Genomic DNA, 18322 nt, shown 5'->3' with positions numbered 1-18322 from the left:
CAGGATTGTTGTAATCAATAAGAGCTGGGAGCAGTAGCCGATAGTCCCAGCTACTCAGGAAGCTGAGGCAGGAGGACCTCCTGCTGAGGCAGTTCAAGGCCACCCTGGGATACATAGTGAGACCCTGTCTCAGAATAAATAACAAGGGCAGGTAGATGACACCAGGGCTGTGGCTGCTCCGGGTACACAAGGTGACTTAGTGTTCGGCAGCTGTGGCCCGGGATGGAAGGCAGCTGGCAGGGCAGTGGGCATGACAGCCTCTGAGTATGACCCTCAGTATCAAAAGAGAAAGTCAAAGAGGCCATCCTTGTGCACGCCCCTGATGCACGGTCACTGCCCACCACTGTGAAATTTTCATTTTATTCCCAAGGCTGTAGTGTCACCGCTTCTGCTGCTCCTCAGTGATCAAGAGGGAAAGACTTCCAGGGTCCCCAGGAGCAGGGGGAGGAGACAAGGAGGTGGCAGTGCCAGGCAGAGGGCCCTGAGAGATAGAAGTCACAAACACCAAGCTGCAGCGCAACAGAGCTGCCCCACGGGACCAACACTGGAGACACCCCCGATGCTCCACCCTGGAAACTTCAAAAACGTCCCCTCAGATGCCAGGGCTGTCATCAGCTTCACACCAACAGGCTCCAAAGAGGAATCGTGCACACAGGACCTGTCCCTCTGGCCTCAGGCTGCCCTCGACTGGTGCCCACGGCCCTGCCAGCTGCCTTGCATCCCGGGCCACAGCTGCCGAACACTAAGTCACCTGTGCAGCCGGAGCAGCTGCAGCCCTGGTGTCGTGCTGCAACCCCACCACACAAGGTCCCTCTGAAAGCCAGCAGTGTGCCTGACTAAAACCATCCAAACAAGGAGGAGATGGGATGAGGAATAAGAGGAAAGAGCAAGGGCAAAGAGGGCACTGCGGTGACATCGGTGGGGAGCGGAGATGGAGGAGCCGTGTGACTGTGAGCTGAGGGCTGAGCTGGGTCTGTCCCTCGTTCGGTGCTGTTACCCTCAGTCCTTTCTGGATGAGGCCAAAGTATACAGTGGAGATTTAATATCAGGTTAGCTGTGTTAAATCTAAACGTGCAATTTAGCCAGAAAACAATAACAGATTTGCTCTTTGAACTTTATTTTTACCTTTGCATGGAAAACAGGGCTACCAGTTGCTAATGTCTGGTAAATTCTGACTTTTGAGTGGTTTTGAAAAGCAGCTAAAATCAAAAGAAAAGAAGAAATCTATGTTATCGCAGAACAGAACTTTGGATGTTCATGCCTTTTGGACAGCTTCCAAAAGAGAATAATTCTGATCCCCAACTCGAAAATAAAACTGGTGAGGGGGCTGGAGGGTGGCTTGAGTGGTAGAGCACTTGCCTAGCATGTTCAAGTCCAGCACTACAAGAAAAAGAATTTGTAGGGCATGGTGGCATATGCCTATAATCTCAGCACTCAGGAGGCTGAGGCAGGAGGATCACCTTGAGTTCAAGACCAGTCTGGGCTACATAGTGAGTTCAAAGTCAGCCTGAACTATATAGCGAGACCCTGTCCCCAAAACAAAAAAATATTGTTAATGCCAAATAACACCTTAGAGGTTTTTTTCTTTTTTTGGAGTTTATGCTACCTTTTTTAATGTTATATAATTGTCTTTTTTAAAAATGATTTGTCTAATCCAAGTTGTCTAATCTGAGACTTTTTTTAAAGTTCAAGAGAGTATAAAGAACAACAACAATCACTCAAATTTACACTACACAGAATTAAAATTGTCCATTTTTCAGTAGGATGTGACTGTGATAGATGAGCTGCTATCATCACACCTATTAGTTTTCATCACACACTCTGTGGCACTGGAGCTGTGAGTGGATAGAGCCCTGCCCTAGAGGTCTGCAAAACCTTGAAGCTCTTACAGACTGTTGGTGAAGACCTCTTGACACCTGGGACCTGCCCCAGGACCTTTGCACTTGAGCACAATCCAGCAACCCAGGAGTTTAACAGCTAGAACAGAGGGGTCTTGGGGACCTAGGTTACTTCTGCAGGGAGGCTGGAATGGCCTGGCTGGGGATTCCCTGCCCTTAGGGATCACTTTCCATCCTGTCTGCCTCCTTGGCCGTGTGTTGGCATCCCCACCCCACACCCAGCTGCAGCCGCCTGCTGACTGCACCTGCCCTGGAGTTGCTTCCTCCTAGCCATGTGTGGAACTGCAGCCTCCCAGCTAGGAGAGGAGGAAGCACTGGTCCAGGGCTGCCAGCCCATGAAAAAAGATGCAGGATTCCAGGTGCACAGGGACAACCAGAGTCTAGAAGCCAGCTGGGTGTGGGTCCTTCCCTCCTCAGTCCCAGGTTCCAAACCAGCTTGTCTGGAGGCAGAGCCCCTGGCCCTGAGCCCCTTCTCACCCAAGGGAAGGGCAGAGTTGATCTAATGAAATACAATGACAAGTCCGGGACTGAGTATCAGTGATTTCATCTGTCACAGTGGTGCAGAACAGGTGGAGACTTCAGGAATCCCAGTGAGGCCTGGAGGACGTTGCACTTCACTGCAGTTAGTTTAGCAGAAGCTGGAAACCACCACATGCACGGTACCACTCATGTGCAGAAAGATTTTCCACTTACCAGGGACATAGTCGCCTGAGGACTCCGATTCACTAGGGACGCTGCGGAGTTACGGTTAGGGTTAGGGTTCCTTCCCTCTGTCACCTGGTGTCACGCCTCGCCAAAAACTCCCAAAAGTCAGCTAATTGGTACTCATGGGATTTGATGAGCCCCTCCCACTACAGTTTAGGGACTGAAAGAGGATATATTTTTAAGGGTGCAGTGATTGAATTCTGTGGTTTCCATTATCATTCCAGTTAAATATTTGTGGGTTGACTCCTGTCTCTTCCCACCCAGTAACCCTGTGTTACCTGTGGGTGACATTTCCATAAGCCCATCACAGGGTCCCCATCTTCCTCTGTGGCCCCAGCACACGCCTGGCTCAGGTGCACAGGCCAAGGGTCTGTCAGGTGTGGATGGTGACTCGGAGATGCTGGGCTGAGCTACCTTCTCCCGCCCTGTCTCTTGACAGCTGCGCCAATACTTGACACTGCTGGACTTCAACTTTTGAATGAAAATGATATCTCACTGATTGATTTTTATTTCCCTGATTACTGGTGTGGATGAGTCTTTCCACATGAGTTAACTTGAGATTTCCTCGTTGGCAGATGGCCTGTTCGCCTTTTTGCTGGTTTTGCTTTTAAGTGTTCTGTCTTTTCATTTGTACGTGCTACGTGTTGCCATCCTTCAAATAAAAGCAAACGTATTGTTCTTTCCCTTTGTGGTTGGGGCGGGGTCAGTAATCTTACTTAAGAACACGTCTCTCCCTCTCTACCTGAGATCTTAAAGATGGTCTCCTGTTTTTTTCTAATACTGTAGTTTCAGGATTTACTTTCCATGTTAAAAATCTTACAATAGCTGGAATTTATTCTTGTGTATGGTGTGAGGTAGGAAAGCAAGGAGACATAGAAGGAAATCGGAGGTGAGACGACATGTGGAGACCACCTGGGTGACTCTCTTTGAAGGAGGAGAAATTGTCTCCATTTTGGCTGAACCAGACCCTGTTTCCATGTATTGATGTGTACAGAGCTGGCTAGGACTTTTCCTTATTGCTTCAATTGGCTTTAAGCAATGCATATCGGTCTAGCTGAGGTGCTCATGATAGTCTTTGAAGAGGCAGACACGATTCCCCGGGCCCCACCCATTGTTCCCGTGGGTGAGCCTGAGACGAAGAGGAACAAAGAGCCAACGCTCCACGCTGTCGGCTGGGATTGAGCCTCAAGAGTTAGAGGCTATGGATTCCTGGGGCTTGAAAGATTACACATCAGAGCTGAAGCCCTGACCCCAAAACATTAGATACTGTCTCAATCGTATGCAGATTTCTCTCTCTGTATATCCTTCTCTCTGCATATTGTAGAGGTGATTTCACGCCTCCTACCCAGCCCAGCTCACAGCACTCACCAACTTCCCAGCATTCTCACAGTCCTCATCCTCCAGCCACTCCCTTCTTCATGAATGAAGGAAACACAGGTTTGGCCCCGGGTCGAGGTCTTTGTTCTGATTGGCCATCATTGTGGCTGGACTTAGGACCCCTTGGCTCCCCATAACTACAAATATGCCTTAATGTCTTTATGCTCGCCATGGGTTGCACTAGAAGTGGTAGATTGGAATTAACTCACTGGAATTCCAGTAACTTTTCCATGGGATTACAAATATAACCTTCCTGGGATGTGACGAGGACAGCCACTGAAAATCGTGCTGCAGAAAAAATTACCAACATGAAAACATTAATTGTATACAGTGGTACCTCGGTTCACAAACTTAACTCACAAATTCTGCAACCAGAATCAAGGAAAAAAATTAAACTCATGAACCAAGGTACCTCTATATTGCTGTATTTTTTAAAGTCAATTGCAAAACTGCATGTCCACTGCTAATGCAGTTTTATTAAGCATGTGTGCATATTTTTAAAGGTTGTATCCAGGTTGCATTTTAACTCCTCCCCCTGTGCTCTTGTACACCCAGTGCTTCCCTCAGGACAGAGCTTTTCTAGTCCCTGAGAAGGGAAGAACTCTATCCAGGAGTTATCCTTTGTGTAGTGATGCGATATCCCAGTTTGGTTGTGATAGCCCAATTTTCCTAGATTTCCCATGTATTACTGATACTACTACAACCCCTACTGAGCCTACTGATACTCTGAACAAATCGTATTTTGACACATCTCACTTTTTACATATTAAAAAATTTAATTAAAGTCCTGGCATGGTGGTGCACAACCATAATCCCAGCACTTGGGAGGCTGAGACGGGAGGACCACAAGTGCAAGGAAACCAGCCTGGGCTGCATAGTGAGTTCATGGCCAGCCTGAACTACATAGTGATATAGCAAATGATATAGGATCTCCAAATGATATAGGGGAAATACTGTAACTGTCAACCTGCTAGATGTCTGAACATGTGAGTTCGTGTTTCCTAAAATCAAATAATGAATTCTATAGATCAACATAGGTTGAGTAGGAAATATTTGTTGAGGGGGAGAGATGCAGCTCCTCAGAGGAAAGAGGGGTCTCAAGTGGGTTGCTGAGGACCCTACTTTCCAGGGGAATTTTTATAGAGCATAACCATATGGGTACAACATGAGTTAAAGCTATGCTCAACCAGTAAGATTATAAGTGTAGCTACTTAGGTAATATTGGTCCAGCAGGGAAGCAAGTCATGTAGCAAGTGTACAAGGAAAGAACAAAGAACTTTTCAAGAAGGGATGAGTCTGAGGGTCTTGGTCACCCACTGAGATCACTGATGTCTATCTAGACTTCATTAGATCAGGTGTTGCCATTTATCTTACGCCTGGTCACTCCATCTTTATCTTGAGGCTGCAATAGATGCACCTCCAGCCACAGCTGTAATGAGTTTCATCTTTGGAGGGCCCAGCCCTACCTGCCTATAATATTTCTACCTATCTTAGCTGTATATAATAACAGCAAGAGCCCATCTCAAAAAAAAAATCCAATTAAAAAATAAACCATCAATTGAGCTAAAGTTTGCTATTATCAAATAAAACCATCCTAACTCACCAGCTGCACTGTTGCATTGTTAAAGTTTTGAAAACAAAAATTCCAAGTGGTCCCATCGAATGACAAGTAAAGTAGCTCAATCTCTGTTTTATCCTCTTGACAAGGCACGGCAGTTAGTTTTGTGCTTTAACCTGGGAGCATACTTCCCTCAACTCCAGGCTTGGAGGCTTGGATCTCCGCCCCAGTTAAGAGGCCTGGGGAGAGTTTGGAATCTGATCTGCTGCATGGATGGGCACAGAGGGTGGGGCCAGCTGTGACCAGGGTCTCCTCCAAGCTGCTTTCCCAAGTCCTGAGGTCAAAGTGCACACAGAGCGGTCAGAGGAAGGGGGAAGTGGGAGACGGTGCTGCCTTTCTTCTGAAAACCATGCCTTTCACATCCACCTCTGCCTCTGCCCCACGGGCCGGGATTTAGGCACAGCTCCTTTTACATGGGCTTTGCATACGGACTGTTAAGAGCACTCACAACCTTCACTGGGAGAGGAAGTTGTTTTGAAAAAATACAAAGCAGGATTAGAAGCCAGGTTTGAGTAGGAAGTCTGAGGCTTGTAACTATGGATTCCTTCCCTTTCCTAAAACAAGTGGGGATTATTTATAAATAAGTGTATTGGTTGGGATAAAGTCCAACTGTAACAGAAAACCCTGAAGTAACCATTGTTTGGTTCTGCTTTTCATTTCTGAATGCATTAACGATGGCCTCGCCCTCTGCTGGTGGGAGGCCTGCAGTGCGCCGGGCAAGGTCTGGTACCTGGCATTTCATCCTGGTTAGACCTGCACAGGTACCTGGCATTTCATCCTGGTTAGACCCCAGAGGGGCAGGGTAACTTCTCCAAGGTCACACAGCCTCTTCAGAGCCGGCACAAAGCCGCAGCTCTTTCCACTCCAATGCCTGTCCCTGGGGGACTACATGGGCCACTGTCCCTCTCCTGAGCCAGCACTAAGGGAGGAAGGACACACACCAAATACTGCACAAGGACAGAAACATGCCTTCCTGGGCTGACTCCTCTCTCCCTCCACTAGCACCAGGTTTGGGGCAAAGTGACCAGACTTGAGGTTCTTTGATATCTTTCTATATGGGCTTTGCCCAGAACCAAGAGTTCAGCAGAGGAAGCAGATGATGAGGCTTCCAGGTGTGGTGCCCAGGTCACCAACCTGCCCGGTGGCTGTCCTTGACAAGAGCAGTGACAGCAGCATTCCACACCAGGAAGTCAAGGTCAGCATCAAGTTCAGCCCCAAGTCCCATAGCCTCAGGGCTGGGGATTTAGCTCAGTGGCAAAAGCGCCTGCCTGGCAAGTGCAAGGTCGTGAGTTCGGTTCCCGGTACCAGAGAAAAACCAAAAAAAAAAAAAATCCAAAAAACCAAGTCCCATAGCCTCAAAGTAGCAGTCAGGACTCACACCCAGGACTTCCGCCTTGAGAACTGGCTGCTCTTTTCCCAGAAGCTCCTCCCAGGGCCCCTCTCTTCCTGTGGCCGCACAGTAGCTGGCAAGATCTGAGTTAAGGCTCATCCCCTGCTGCAGGTGCCACGGATCCGGACTCAGGCGTTTAGCATTTCATTCTGTACAGCTGCCAAACTTTCACTAGGGAGAACGGCCCACATTCACTTAGTCCCAAGCCAGTTATAATTAAATCTCAAAAACACCATTAGAAGCTGGGCATAGTGGTGGCACACGCCTATAATCCCAGCACTCTAAAGGCTGAGGCAGGAGGATCGCCAAAAGTTCCAGGCCAGCCTGAGCTACAAAGTGGGTTCAGGGCCAGCGTGAACTACAAAGCGAGACCCTGTCTCAAAAACAAAACAAGCCACCATTAGCCAAGCTGCCCCTCCGATTCTAATATTAGACACGAAACACACTTCTGTCACCTCCACCCCAGAATTTCTCCAAGAGCCTCCCTCCAGCTGTTGTTTCATTTCCTTGCTGCTATTTTATGCAACTGAGGATTCCTAAAGGTTTGCATCTCCTTCTCAGTGTCCCTCAGCACCCTGCCGTGGAGACTGCCATCAGTGTCTACAGACCGGGTGCTGTCCACTGTCTTGCACAGCTCAGGCTGCACAAGGAGGTCGGGTCTGCTGGTTGGGGGCTCTGCACAGGCCCACAGCACCTGGGCAGCAGCTGTGGTCACCAACTGACCTCAACACACCTCGGAGAAGGGGGTACCCTTTGCAACCATCCCTTGGGAAGACCAACCAGCCCCCGAGACCTCCTCTAGGCATTACCTGCCACAACTCAGCACCCAATGTGTCCCACAAACCATACGACTTTCCACAGTCACACTGTCCACAGGACTTCTGTGATGGGAACCGGGTGTTGAATTTTTTTTGTTTTAATAGCTGCCGTTCTAGAAGAACTAGCACCTTTCTTTCTCTGCTTTTTGATGCAAGCACAAAAGTGGGAACTACGGCCACAGCAGTACTTGTACCCCCCCAGTCCCCAGCTCCCCACCTTCCCCACCCACCTCACCCAATTTCTCTATTGCCCCAAGGCGAAATATCCCAATAACAGTGCTTTCTCGTTCCAGTTATAATCACAAACCCCTCTAGGGAGAAAGTGTTAAGAGTACAACAAATGGTCTATGCAAAGGTTCAGAAAATCACTTTGGAAAAACGCTCTGGAGTGGATGCAGGGAAATCACGTATCAGGTGGATCTGAGTAAGTTAGCACGTCAGCCCCACAAGCTCCGGGGTGTGTTTGGAGGTTTTTTCCCACTGGTTCTAAATAACAAACTGTAAATGTAATGAGTGACCGAGGGAAGGGCGGCTGCAGCTAGAACAGGAAGGCCTCTGCGGAGAGCAGAATATTAATCAAGACTTGAGCACAGGGGCCCAAGGAAAATAAGCTGCTTCTTCATGTGTAAGGCAGCTCTCGGCTCGATGTGCACACACTACACACATACCCTCCCATGAGGGAATCATGTCAAATCCCAGGGTGGTGGTACTAGCTCCGCTGGTCGTGCTGCTGCTGTTCCTGCCTCTGGTCTCTTCTCTCTCCCCACCCCTCCCCTGGCCTCCAGCAGACCTTCACACCAGGCCAAACTTCCACAAGAAAGAAGTCTATGGTGCAAACAGGCTCAGGCCAGCCCAGGGAGCCAGGCACGGTGTCTGCATCACTGGGCACGATAGCCGGATGCCACCCTGCAGAATCAGCCCTCCCCCACTGGGGGACACCCCAAGGCTCACTGGCCGTTCCTCTGGTGGTGGCTGTCTCTCCAACCATGTGGCTCCTGCTGAGCTTGAAAAGTAGATGCCATGCGACACGACCCTTGCACCCAAGCTACCGAACCACAGGCCAACAGGTTACGTCTGCGAGGGCAAGTCTTCACCACAGGAAACTCCAGACTTCAGAGCTGTGTCGCAGTCCTCCATGGCCTCCATCATACCCAGCATGGAAGCTGGGGCTGCAGGTGTCACCAAGGCAAAGCCCCAGGCGTTACGGGGTCAGTCCGCTGAGATCCACGGAAGTTCCAGGTGGGATGAGCATGTTTCTCAGCAAGCACCTGTCTTAGGTTAGCGCCCCCCCCCCATATTTACCGTGGTTTTACCATCACGCAAAAGCACTGCTTTTATTATCTACTAGGCATTTGGGACCTCTAATATTATTTTGGAATTCATCTAGTTCAGGATGGAATTTTCAGTGAAGCTATTTTGCTTGAAAATGGTGGTGATACTTGACAATGAACATACTTTACTTCTAAGATTTGAAGGCTGAAAAGCCTTTCTCCAGCTGCTAAGAGCAACTCCTCGCCTAACCACGAGATGGCACTGCGGGCGTGGTGCGCTGAGCCCAGGGGGCCCCTGCCAGGGGATGAAGAATTTGGAAGAGCTGTGACCCCCTAACCAGTCATGCATGTAGGCTGATTACCATCAAAGCAATGGTGGAAAAGAGACTAACAGGCGACTTGGGAAATAATCACCACATCTGTGGTTCCACAGGGCTCCAGCTCCAGGGCCACCCCACTCACGCACCAGGAGAGTGAAGCTCCCCCTGGACACCTGAGTGCCCGTGCCCACTCAAAGGTTGCACAGCGAAGATGCCACCTTCCCTGCAAGCTCAGCTCTCTCTGAAGCCCTCAAGTGTCCACAGCTCTTCATTGGACGACCCAAGACACGACTGTCATCTTTAATGCGTACGACGACAGTGACAAAGCTTCTAACAGATGAGGCCAAACCTGAGAGACTGAAGCACAGTCTCTTGGGGTGCAGCAGCGGGCGGGCCTGACAAACCCCACCCCCGAGCAGAACACGAGGACAGGAAAGGTGGGCCGGGAAAGACCTGAGTGCTGTCAGCAAGCTGACCCCGCTGGTATGGAGAAAGGTGATAGCCTCCAGAACACACTCTGTTTTCAAGTGGACAAGAAGAGTTTCCAAGGCAGCCGTACGTGGGACCATAAAACGAAAGTTCAATACATCCCAAAGGACTGAATCATCTAAGGTATATTCCCAGCCATGGTGGAGCGAGAAATCAGTAAAAGAAAATTACAACAGCGGTATGCAATAGAAACAGAGCTCAAGCCACTTACGCAATTTTAAATTTTTGTTTTCCATTAGTCACAAAGGGAAAAGGAAACAAGTGAACTTCACTTTAGTATTTTTTATTTAGCCATACACCCAAAATACTCATTTCAACATTAAGCAACATTAAAAATGAGCTATTTACATTCTTTTTTACCCAAGTCTTCAAAATCGCATTTTACAGTTTGCAGCACATCTCAGTTCGGGCCAGCCCTGTTCCAAGTCAACAGTGACGCACAGCCAGCGCCTGCCACGCCGGACCCCGCAGTTCTACACGGCAAACAGACATGTCAATGTGCTTTCACTACCTATCCTTTACCAAGTTAGTTTTTTCAAAGAAAAAATATCACACGGAGACAGAACTAGACTTTTGAATATTGAAGTCTATCTTTAAAAAAAAAAAAAAGACGCTAATCCACTAAGGGAGGCTGCGAACTTGTCTCCACACCCTTGCTCATTCACTCACCTACTTCGGGGGCAGGGGGGCACCCGTTCCCACCCTTGTTCTCAAATGGGTCCACACTCTCCACAAGGGCTGCCGCCTACTTCAGGGCCTTCCAGCACCACCTCTCTCTGCTTCCCTGCTCATGCCAGTAACACACAGGTCTCGCACCTGCTGGTGGCTTATCCCCTCTCCGCGTTCTGGAGTTCATGGGGTATCTTGTCACTCAGTTACGCTACTGATGTTATCCAAGCGCTTTTGGTTGCTATTTTCATGAAAAGTAAAAACAAAACCCATGAAACTGAAAACAAAGAAAACCCAAACTCCGCAAAATGCACTAGTTGTCACTGTTTTCCCAGAATCCGACTTCATAAAGCATACGCGTTACTGATGAAAATGAAGTTTCTAAGAGAGATACTATTTTCTGAATGCGCTTCCTTGGCCTTATATCTGACTGCAATGTGGAATAAAGGAGATGCAAAGAAATAATGCAGGATAATGAAGATTAAGGAACCAAGCAAACGCTCCAAACCCAGAATAAATAATCCAAACCCTGGAGGATAGGCAGATGGAAAAAGTGGATCCCAACCCAGACCAGCCACCAGGGACGACACCCAGATGAAGAACACAGCCTGGAACAAGCGAAATGGGGTGCACATCCTGGAGGCTCCCCAGAGACACATGAAGCAAACCCTGACCAGGCAACAGGAGCTATTATTAGAATTAACATCAGTGCAGATAACCCTACATTCTTACAAGTAAACAAAACGGTCACCTTGAGCATGATTTTGTAGAACAATGGCAACTCCAAAATCACCAAATCACAAAATTGCTACAAAAATCCCAAAACTGCCAAACAATGACAATCAAAATCAATGGCCTGTTCCAAAATCACCCTTCTGCCCTGCTTTGTGCTGCTCTAACAGAACACCTGACATGGAACAATTTATAAAGAACAGGAAGTTACTTCCTACAGTTTTGGAGGCCAGGAAGTCTAAGGTCCAAAGCCCACATCTGGCAAGGACATTCCCACTGGCCATCCCATGGCAGAGGTGGAGGCCAAGGGAGCAGAAGAGGGGGCCCAAACTCTCCAGCCACCACGCCTGCTCCCTTGATAACACTACTGATGTACTCAAGAGGGCGGCTTGAGCTCCTCTCAGGGGTCCCATCCCTCAACAGTGCTGCAGTGCGAACTCAAGTCCCCAACACACGATTCTGGGACACACTCATACCACAGCACCAGAAGACCCTGAGGAACACGCATGATCACAGTAGACTAAAGTCAGCAATTACTATAAAACCCAAAGGAGTAGAACCTTTTAAATACAAGACTCTCTAAATGTATTGAAATATAAAACCCAAGATATTTCCCAGGCACAGTGGTACATACATGCCATCCCAGCTACACAGAAAGCTGAGGCAGGAGTATTACACTTCCAGGTTGAGGCTAGCCTGGGCTACTTACCAAGACCTTGTTTCAAAACACAAAATAAAAAGAGATGGGGATATAGCTCAGGAGTGGAGTATCCCTGGTTTAATCCCCAGTACCACAAAAACAACTTTAGAGTAGTCTTTCTTATGAATTATACATAACAGATGTAAGTATTATACAGTACATTAACAGCACCAAAATATACAATGTGAAAGCTCTACATAAATGAAAATGAAATAACTATAACAGAATTTAAAATCACACTACTCTAGAGTTTATAACCAAAAAAATTAAATTTGCACAATGTAATTAAATTGATAAATATACATTCGCATCTGTCATGTGCAAATTGAATAAACTTTCATTTAAAACACCCACAGAACACATTTTAAAGATGTTAGGTCCCACCAGGCTGTAACCCCACCACTTGGGAGGCTGAGGCAGGAGGATCTCTGCGAGTTCAAGGCCAACCTGGGCTACAGAGCAAGACCCTGTTTCAAAACACTTCCCCCAAAATAAAATAAAATAAAAAATAAAGATGTTAGGTCCCAAAACCTCAATAAATTCTAAAACGCAAAAATTACATAAACTGTATTTTCTTTCCACAACCCTAAAATCCTGTAAGTACAAAAGAAAACATTTAAGACAAGGTCTTACTGTGAAGTTCAGGTTGGCCTTGAACTCTCTTATAAATGCAGGCTGGCCTCAAACTCACAGTGATCCTCCTGCCTCAACCTCCCAAGCAGTGCTGGGATTATAGGCAGTGTGTCACCAGGCCCAGCAGCAAAAAAAAAATTTTTTTAAAAACTAAACCACAGAAAAATTTTTAAACATTCTTAAATTGTTGAACTAAAATGTTAAAGAAAATGACCAACTACTTAGCATGGATAGTATACATCAAAATAGTTGGGTTGCTAACTATTTTGCTAACTAATACATTTTTTAACCTACAGGTAACTCAAAAGCCTTCAATGGTCACTTTCACATAAATGAAAAAATGCAATCACACTCAAAAGTGAGAGAAGAGATCTAAAGAAAATAACTATAAAATGAGAAATTATTATTTTAAATGACACAAAAAGAATCATAACTGATAAAACACTAGTTTGCTCATGGGAAAAAAGCTTTAACAAGACAAATCAAATAAAAAGTAAAAAATGGTGCACTAGGACAAAGTAAATGTCTCAAAAAGTGGCAAAATTAACTGGAAAGTTCTAAAATATTCTATTAAATAAAATTATTAAATTTCAACTAGATAAAAATTCTTCTAGAAGAATATAAACTACATACTTAAATCTAGTAAGTAATAAAATGAGAAATACATTTTAAAACAGAAGATCTTAAAGGTGCTTACATTTAAAAACAGGTAAGTTATGAAAGAAGCTGATTAATTATCAAGAAATCATTTCCAAACAGTTCTAAACTTGAAAGTTTTCCAAGCACCATCTTTCAGTCTTTCACGGAACAAACCACCCCCATGCAGTAACTGCTTAGTGCCCAGAAAAATGCACACAGCCATTCCATTTACTTTGTGGAGCTAGCAAAATCCCAATGTTACAATTTGTACAACAGCCCGAAAGATTTCTCTGCTCATGTGAAAATGTAAACGTCCACATTAAGACAAGCAGGCCAAATCCTGCAACACCAGCAGGCGGTCACGCTCAAGGACTCATGACTCCTAGGAGGGACAGTGCTGGACAGCGCAAGTGAAATATACTTTTTCTTTGATTTTATTCGTAAGTATTTCAGCATTATCTCCAGTTTTTCTTGATCAGGTTTACTTTCCATCCTACAGTCACTGAGAGTGGAACACAATTTTCAAAACCAATGCCGCCACGTTCTGAGCACCTGACAGGAAGGCTGGAAATGTCCCCACACAGGCTGGGCTGTTGCTGGCAAGGGGCCCTGGCTCTCCAGGACACCCACAAAGGACAGTGGCCTGTCTGTCTGCCAGGGATAGTAGTACTGCAGTGTGACAAAAGCATAAGCAGTTTACGATACACTGAGACTCCACTTTTAAAGCTGATATTTTGGTGAATTTCTTTAGCTATAAGTATGAGCACTAGTTCAAATTTTGAGAACAAAACGAGTCTATTATTAGTAAGTCAACTATTTTAAGCCTATATAAATCCACATAAAATGCAAAACAAAATTGGTAAATCTTTTTATTTTTAAAAATGATGTTTTATGTCAGAGGATGGTTTAACGTCAGAAAATCTATTAAGGTAAGTCACCAACAAACCAACCAGGAAAAACCATAACATGTGCACTAAAGGTATACTTGACAAGATTCCAGAGCCATTTCTAACTCAAACTCTTTAAAAACTGAAAATAGAGATACTTTTCTACATAAGTCAAAATAGCCAATTTAAAAGTAAAACACAATAGACATTGCCACTAACACCACAAAACAAGAAGAGCTACCATCAGCATCATCTAACATGATACCAAACACAAGCCAACCAAACATGCAATGAAAATTTAATAGAACTATTAGAAGAAATACCAGAAGATGATACCAATGAATTTCCAGGAAAACCCTGGAGAAATCACTAGAACCAACTGGATGCTGCATTCCTTTGCTTAGAACGTTCTCATAGGGTTCTGTCTTAATGAATACTCATCTCCAACACTAAGTGTTTGGATTTTAGCCGTCATTCTCCACAGACTATAACCCCCCAACACAGGAAGCAAGCCTATTTGACTCACTGTCCATCTCTAAGACTCTGGCACAGGGTATCTATTCAACAAAATACTGGTGTGGGTGTTTATCCCTCCTCTCTCCTTATAATCTCTAGTGTTTTGAAACCAGTCAAACTTTTTTGGTGACTCCAACACATCATCAGACCATTATGAGCTTAGAAGCAGCTAACATGGCATGAATCTTTTTATAGAAATTTTTATAAAACTAATTTCTCCACTTCCATTCATTTTTCAAATTCTGTACTTATGTAATTGACTTGTTAAACTAAGAAACTTGATGGCCTTGTTGAAAGACCTCTCAATTGCCTTCGTCAAGGAAGTGCTCACCAGAAAATAACAAGTCAAGAAAAATTAAATCTCTTAAGTTATAATCCATAAGCCACGTAAGTAGCCAGCACCGAAGAGGCCCTTCCTAAAGTGATACTCGAAATAAATCTGAGGTCTCCCTTGTCGATGCAAAGAGATGGCTGCTCTGTGCTGAAGCCACAGGAGCCGCTAGACACCGTCACCCCGCAGTCACCCCAGAGTGACTCATTACGCAACGGGGCGCACCGTGCCTGGGCTGCGGGCACTCTAAGCATCTGCAAACAAAAGGCTATGTTCGTAATTGTTATATTTTGTTTTTATTCAAGGGTTTACTCACAGGCAGTACACTTTAGAAGGAGGCCTTTTAAATTAAAGACCAAAGCTAAAAAAAAATCTTGCAAATATGACACTGGTGGAAAAATGATTATCTTAATAACTTAAACCTCACCTGTCCTTTGGAGTTAGATGTCATTAACAGAGGATGGCTATGATCAAGATCATTAAAATAAACAACCAAAAACCACAGACAGTGAGTCGACTTGTCACAAAGATAACCATCAGCATCAGGCGCGGGAGGAGGAAACCCAGCAGTTAATTTGCCCTGTGACAGAATGGAGACTACACTTCAGAATTTCGACTCTAAAGTCTCCTTCTCTAGCAGCAAATCAGCGTATCTCTGCTGAAGCTCCTTTTCTCTCTCCTGCTGTCTCTGCACATCTTCTTTTAGACACTAGAAGAGATAGAAATACTCAACCATTAGTTCATATGTAAGAGTACTGAAAATTACTGTATCTTCTTTGAAACAGCTGCGTTCATTCAGAATTCTTAACAGACAGATGTTCCCCAAAGAAAACAGAGCAAACACTCTTGCTGTGAAACCAGTCCTGTAATGCTCTGGTCATACATTACTTCCTTGTAAAACCTCTGCTGGCCACTTCAGACAAACAAGCCACTCCTGTCCTACCAATATCCATGGACCCCCTAAGTGCTGACCACCTGTAACCAGGCAGAGGCTCAGACACAAACTTGGGAAAGAAATTTAACAAACCTAGCCAAAGGAGTCTGATGTTCTAGAGTGACCAGCTAGGTTCCTGCACCTTAAGTTATCACACAGAAGGACACTCCTTTGGTTTCCCTTAAAAAGAGATGTGAATGGGATGAAATTAGGTTCCACGGGGACGAATGACAAGAGCTGCCAACCAGTGTAACTTGAAACAATATGAGAGTGGGTGCACGAGGGCCTGTCACTATCATCCGTCTACCCAGACACACAGGCAGCCTGGGTCAGAAAGTCACACATGATGCTCTCACTAGAAAAAGCCTGCCAGACCCACTGCTGAGACGGTCTGGGAGGGAGAAGGGGAAGGCCGTGCAAGGGTGCACAGCAAAACTCCACGTTACCTCCAGCCTCCGGGGAATGGCAGAATCTTCATGTTTCTTGAGTTCTTCAAAAGTTCGCAGCTCCAAGTGCGCCTGCTCGATTTGGTCCCACAGGTCATTCAGCTGCTTCATGAGGCCCATGGCGCGGGACTGGTAGCCTCCAAGCAAAATTTTCATCTTTTTTTCCATCTTTGCCGCCCTCTTGGCTTCTGTTGTCATGTGACCCCTGTTTATCTGGAGAGGAGGTGACATCAACATCCGTGAAGAAAGCAGATTATTAAATACAAGGGGGCTAAGAAGGCATCTCTGGTCCATCTATGTACCTCAAAGCAAAACCAGAGCTCCTTTGTAGTGCAACTACGAAAACACAGCTTCTAAGCTGGGCTCCTAAGGAGGGTTTACCCTACACGCACTGGGTTTCTTACAAGTTAATCCCAAATAATCCATGTAACTTCACCCATGATTCAATGCCAAAGCAGGCTTGAAATTCATAACGGAGAAAAACTTTTGTCTACTTTCTGAAAATAACTTCTACTACCCTTCATCTGCAGACTTTGGATTGGCAGTAACACATCATCACCGTCTATATCTCAAAAATGCACTTTTATTTTCTACATCTGGCCCATTTTTAATAGATGAACAATATTCCATCCAATTAAAATACTACTGTTTAGACCAAACATAATCCTCTTAATCTAGCAAATTACTAGATCCTAAATCTGCCATAAAACCCATAACGGAAAGAGAAAATCTACATTACATTTGGTGACAATTTTTTTAAACACTGAGGAGTGGAAAGGTAACATGAAAGAGACATGCTGGTTTTCCTATTAAATATATACACTGAACACAGAGCAGCTGCCTTCTCAGATCACTCTAAAATGATAGGAAAAGCTGGGCATGGTAGTGCACGCCTGTAATCCCAGCATTGATCCAGGAGGACCTTTGGGAGTTTGAGAACAGCCTGGGCTACAAAGCGGGCTCAAGGCCAGCCTGAACTACATAGCGAGACTGTGTCTCCAAATGATCAGAAAAAAAAAAAAAAAAAAAGGTAAGAAAAGAATTTTAAAATGTATAAATTCTCTAAAGGACAAGAGAAAAAATTAACATAAGAACAATTTCACCAAATTCTGGGGCATGTGAACTCCTGCGGCAGGACAGAGAAAGCCCCGCTCGAAAGGCTGGAGGGCAGCTGAGTCCCTGGGTTGAGCTCTACATTCCCACAACATAGCCACTTCCCATTTTAAAGTGATCTGCAAAAGCTTGTTCTCAACACGTCACTCAGGATCACAGGGCCAATGCCTTAGGAATAATTACTAACTCTGCGTTTATTTCTCTGTATCTATGAGCACCTCCCCAAAAACTGATTCCTTCAAATGACTTCTACAAGCAACCACAATCAGGTAGGATAATGTATACCCAAATGGTACTCTGTAATCTATACCAATACAAAATAATGTATCTAAGAGCATTCTGTAACAAAGGAAACAGTGTAATAATGTAAATACTTTTTTTTTGGCACCACACTAAATGTAGGGTAGTAGTATATAAATAGAGAAATGGTAGCATGGAGAAAATCATCAAATACAAAATGATGACACAGCCGGGCGTGGTAGCACATGCCTGTAATCCCAGCACTCGGGATAATACTGAGGCAGGAGTATCATTGGGAGTTCAAGACCAGCCTGGGCTACCAGGTGAGCTCAAGGGCAGCCTAAACTGCATAGTGAGACCCTGTCTCAAAAAGACACACATACACACCAAAAAAAGATGAAAAACTATACCTAGGACATTTTGTTTATGTGTAGAAAAAATATAATCACCAAAACAAATATACAGCTTCCCCTAACTCTGAAATGTCCACTTTAACGTGTAACATCCAATTTCAAAACAGAGGTTCAACAACTATTGTTAGAACACATAAGAATGCAAAAAAAATTAAATGCCCATCAAAATGTAAAGTACAAAAT

General features: G+C 45.3%; 1 protein-coding gene across 1 annotated transcript in view; it reads right to left on the bottom strand.

Moving 5' to 3' along the window:
• Positions 1-14111: 14111 nt before the first annotated feature.
• Positions 14112-18322, bottom strand: part of Cdc5l (cell division cycle 5-like) — a 41422-nt gene continuing 37211 nt past the window's right edge. The window contains exons 15-16 of the mRNA XM_013517013.1: positions 16374-16586; positions 14112-15702 (exon numbers count right to left, since the gene is read on the bottom strand). Coding sequence (XP_013372467.1) covers positions 15598-15702; positions 16374-16586 — 318 coding nt within the window. The 3' untranslated portion in view covers positions 14112-15597. The remainder of the gene's footprint in view (positions 15703-16373; positions 16587-18322) is intronic.

The sequence above is a fragment of the Chinchilla lanigera genome, unplaced genomic scaffold (genome assembly GCF_000276665.1).
Source record: "Chinchilla lanigera isolate Chin_1 unplaced genomic scaffold, ChiLan1.0 scaffold00036, whole genome shotgun sequence".
Classification (NCBI taxonomy): Eukaryota; Metazoa; Chordata; class Mammalia; order Rodentia; family Chinchillidae; genus Chinchilla; species Chinchilla lanigera.
Note: the sequence above shows the minus strand (reverse complement) of the source record. Positions and strands in the feature narration are given on the sequence as shown.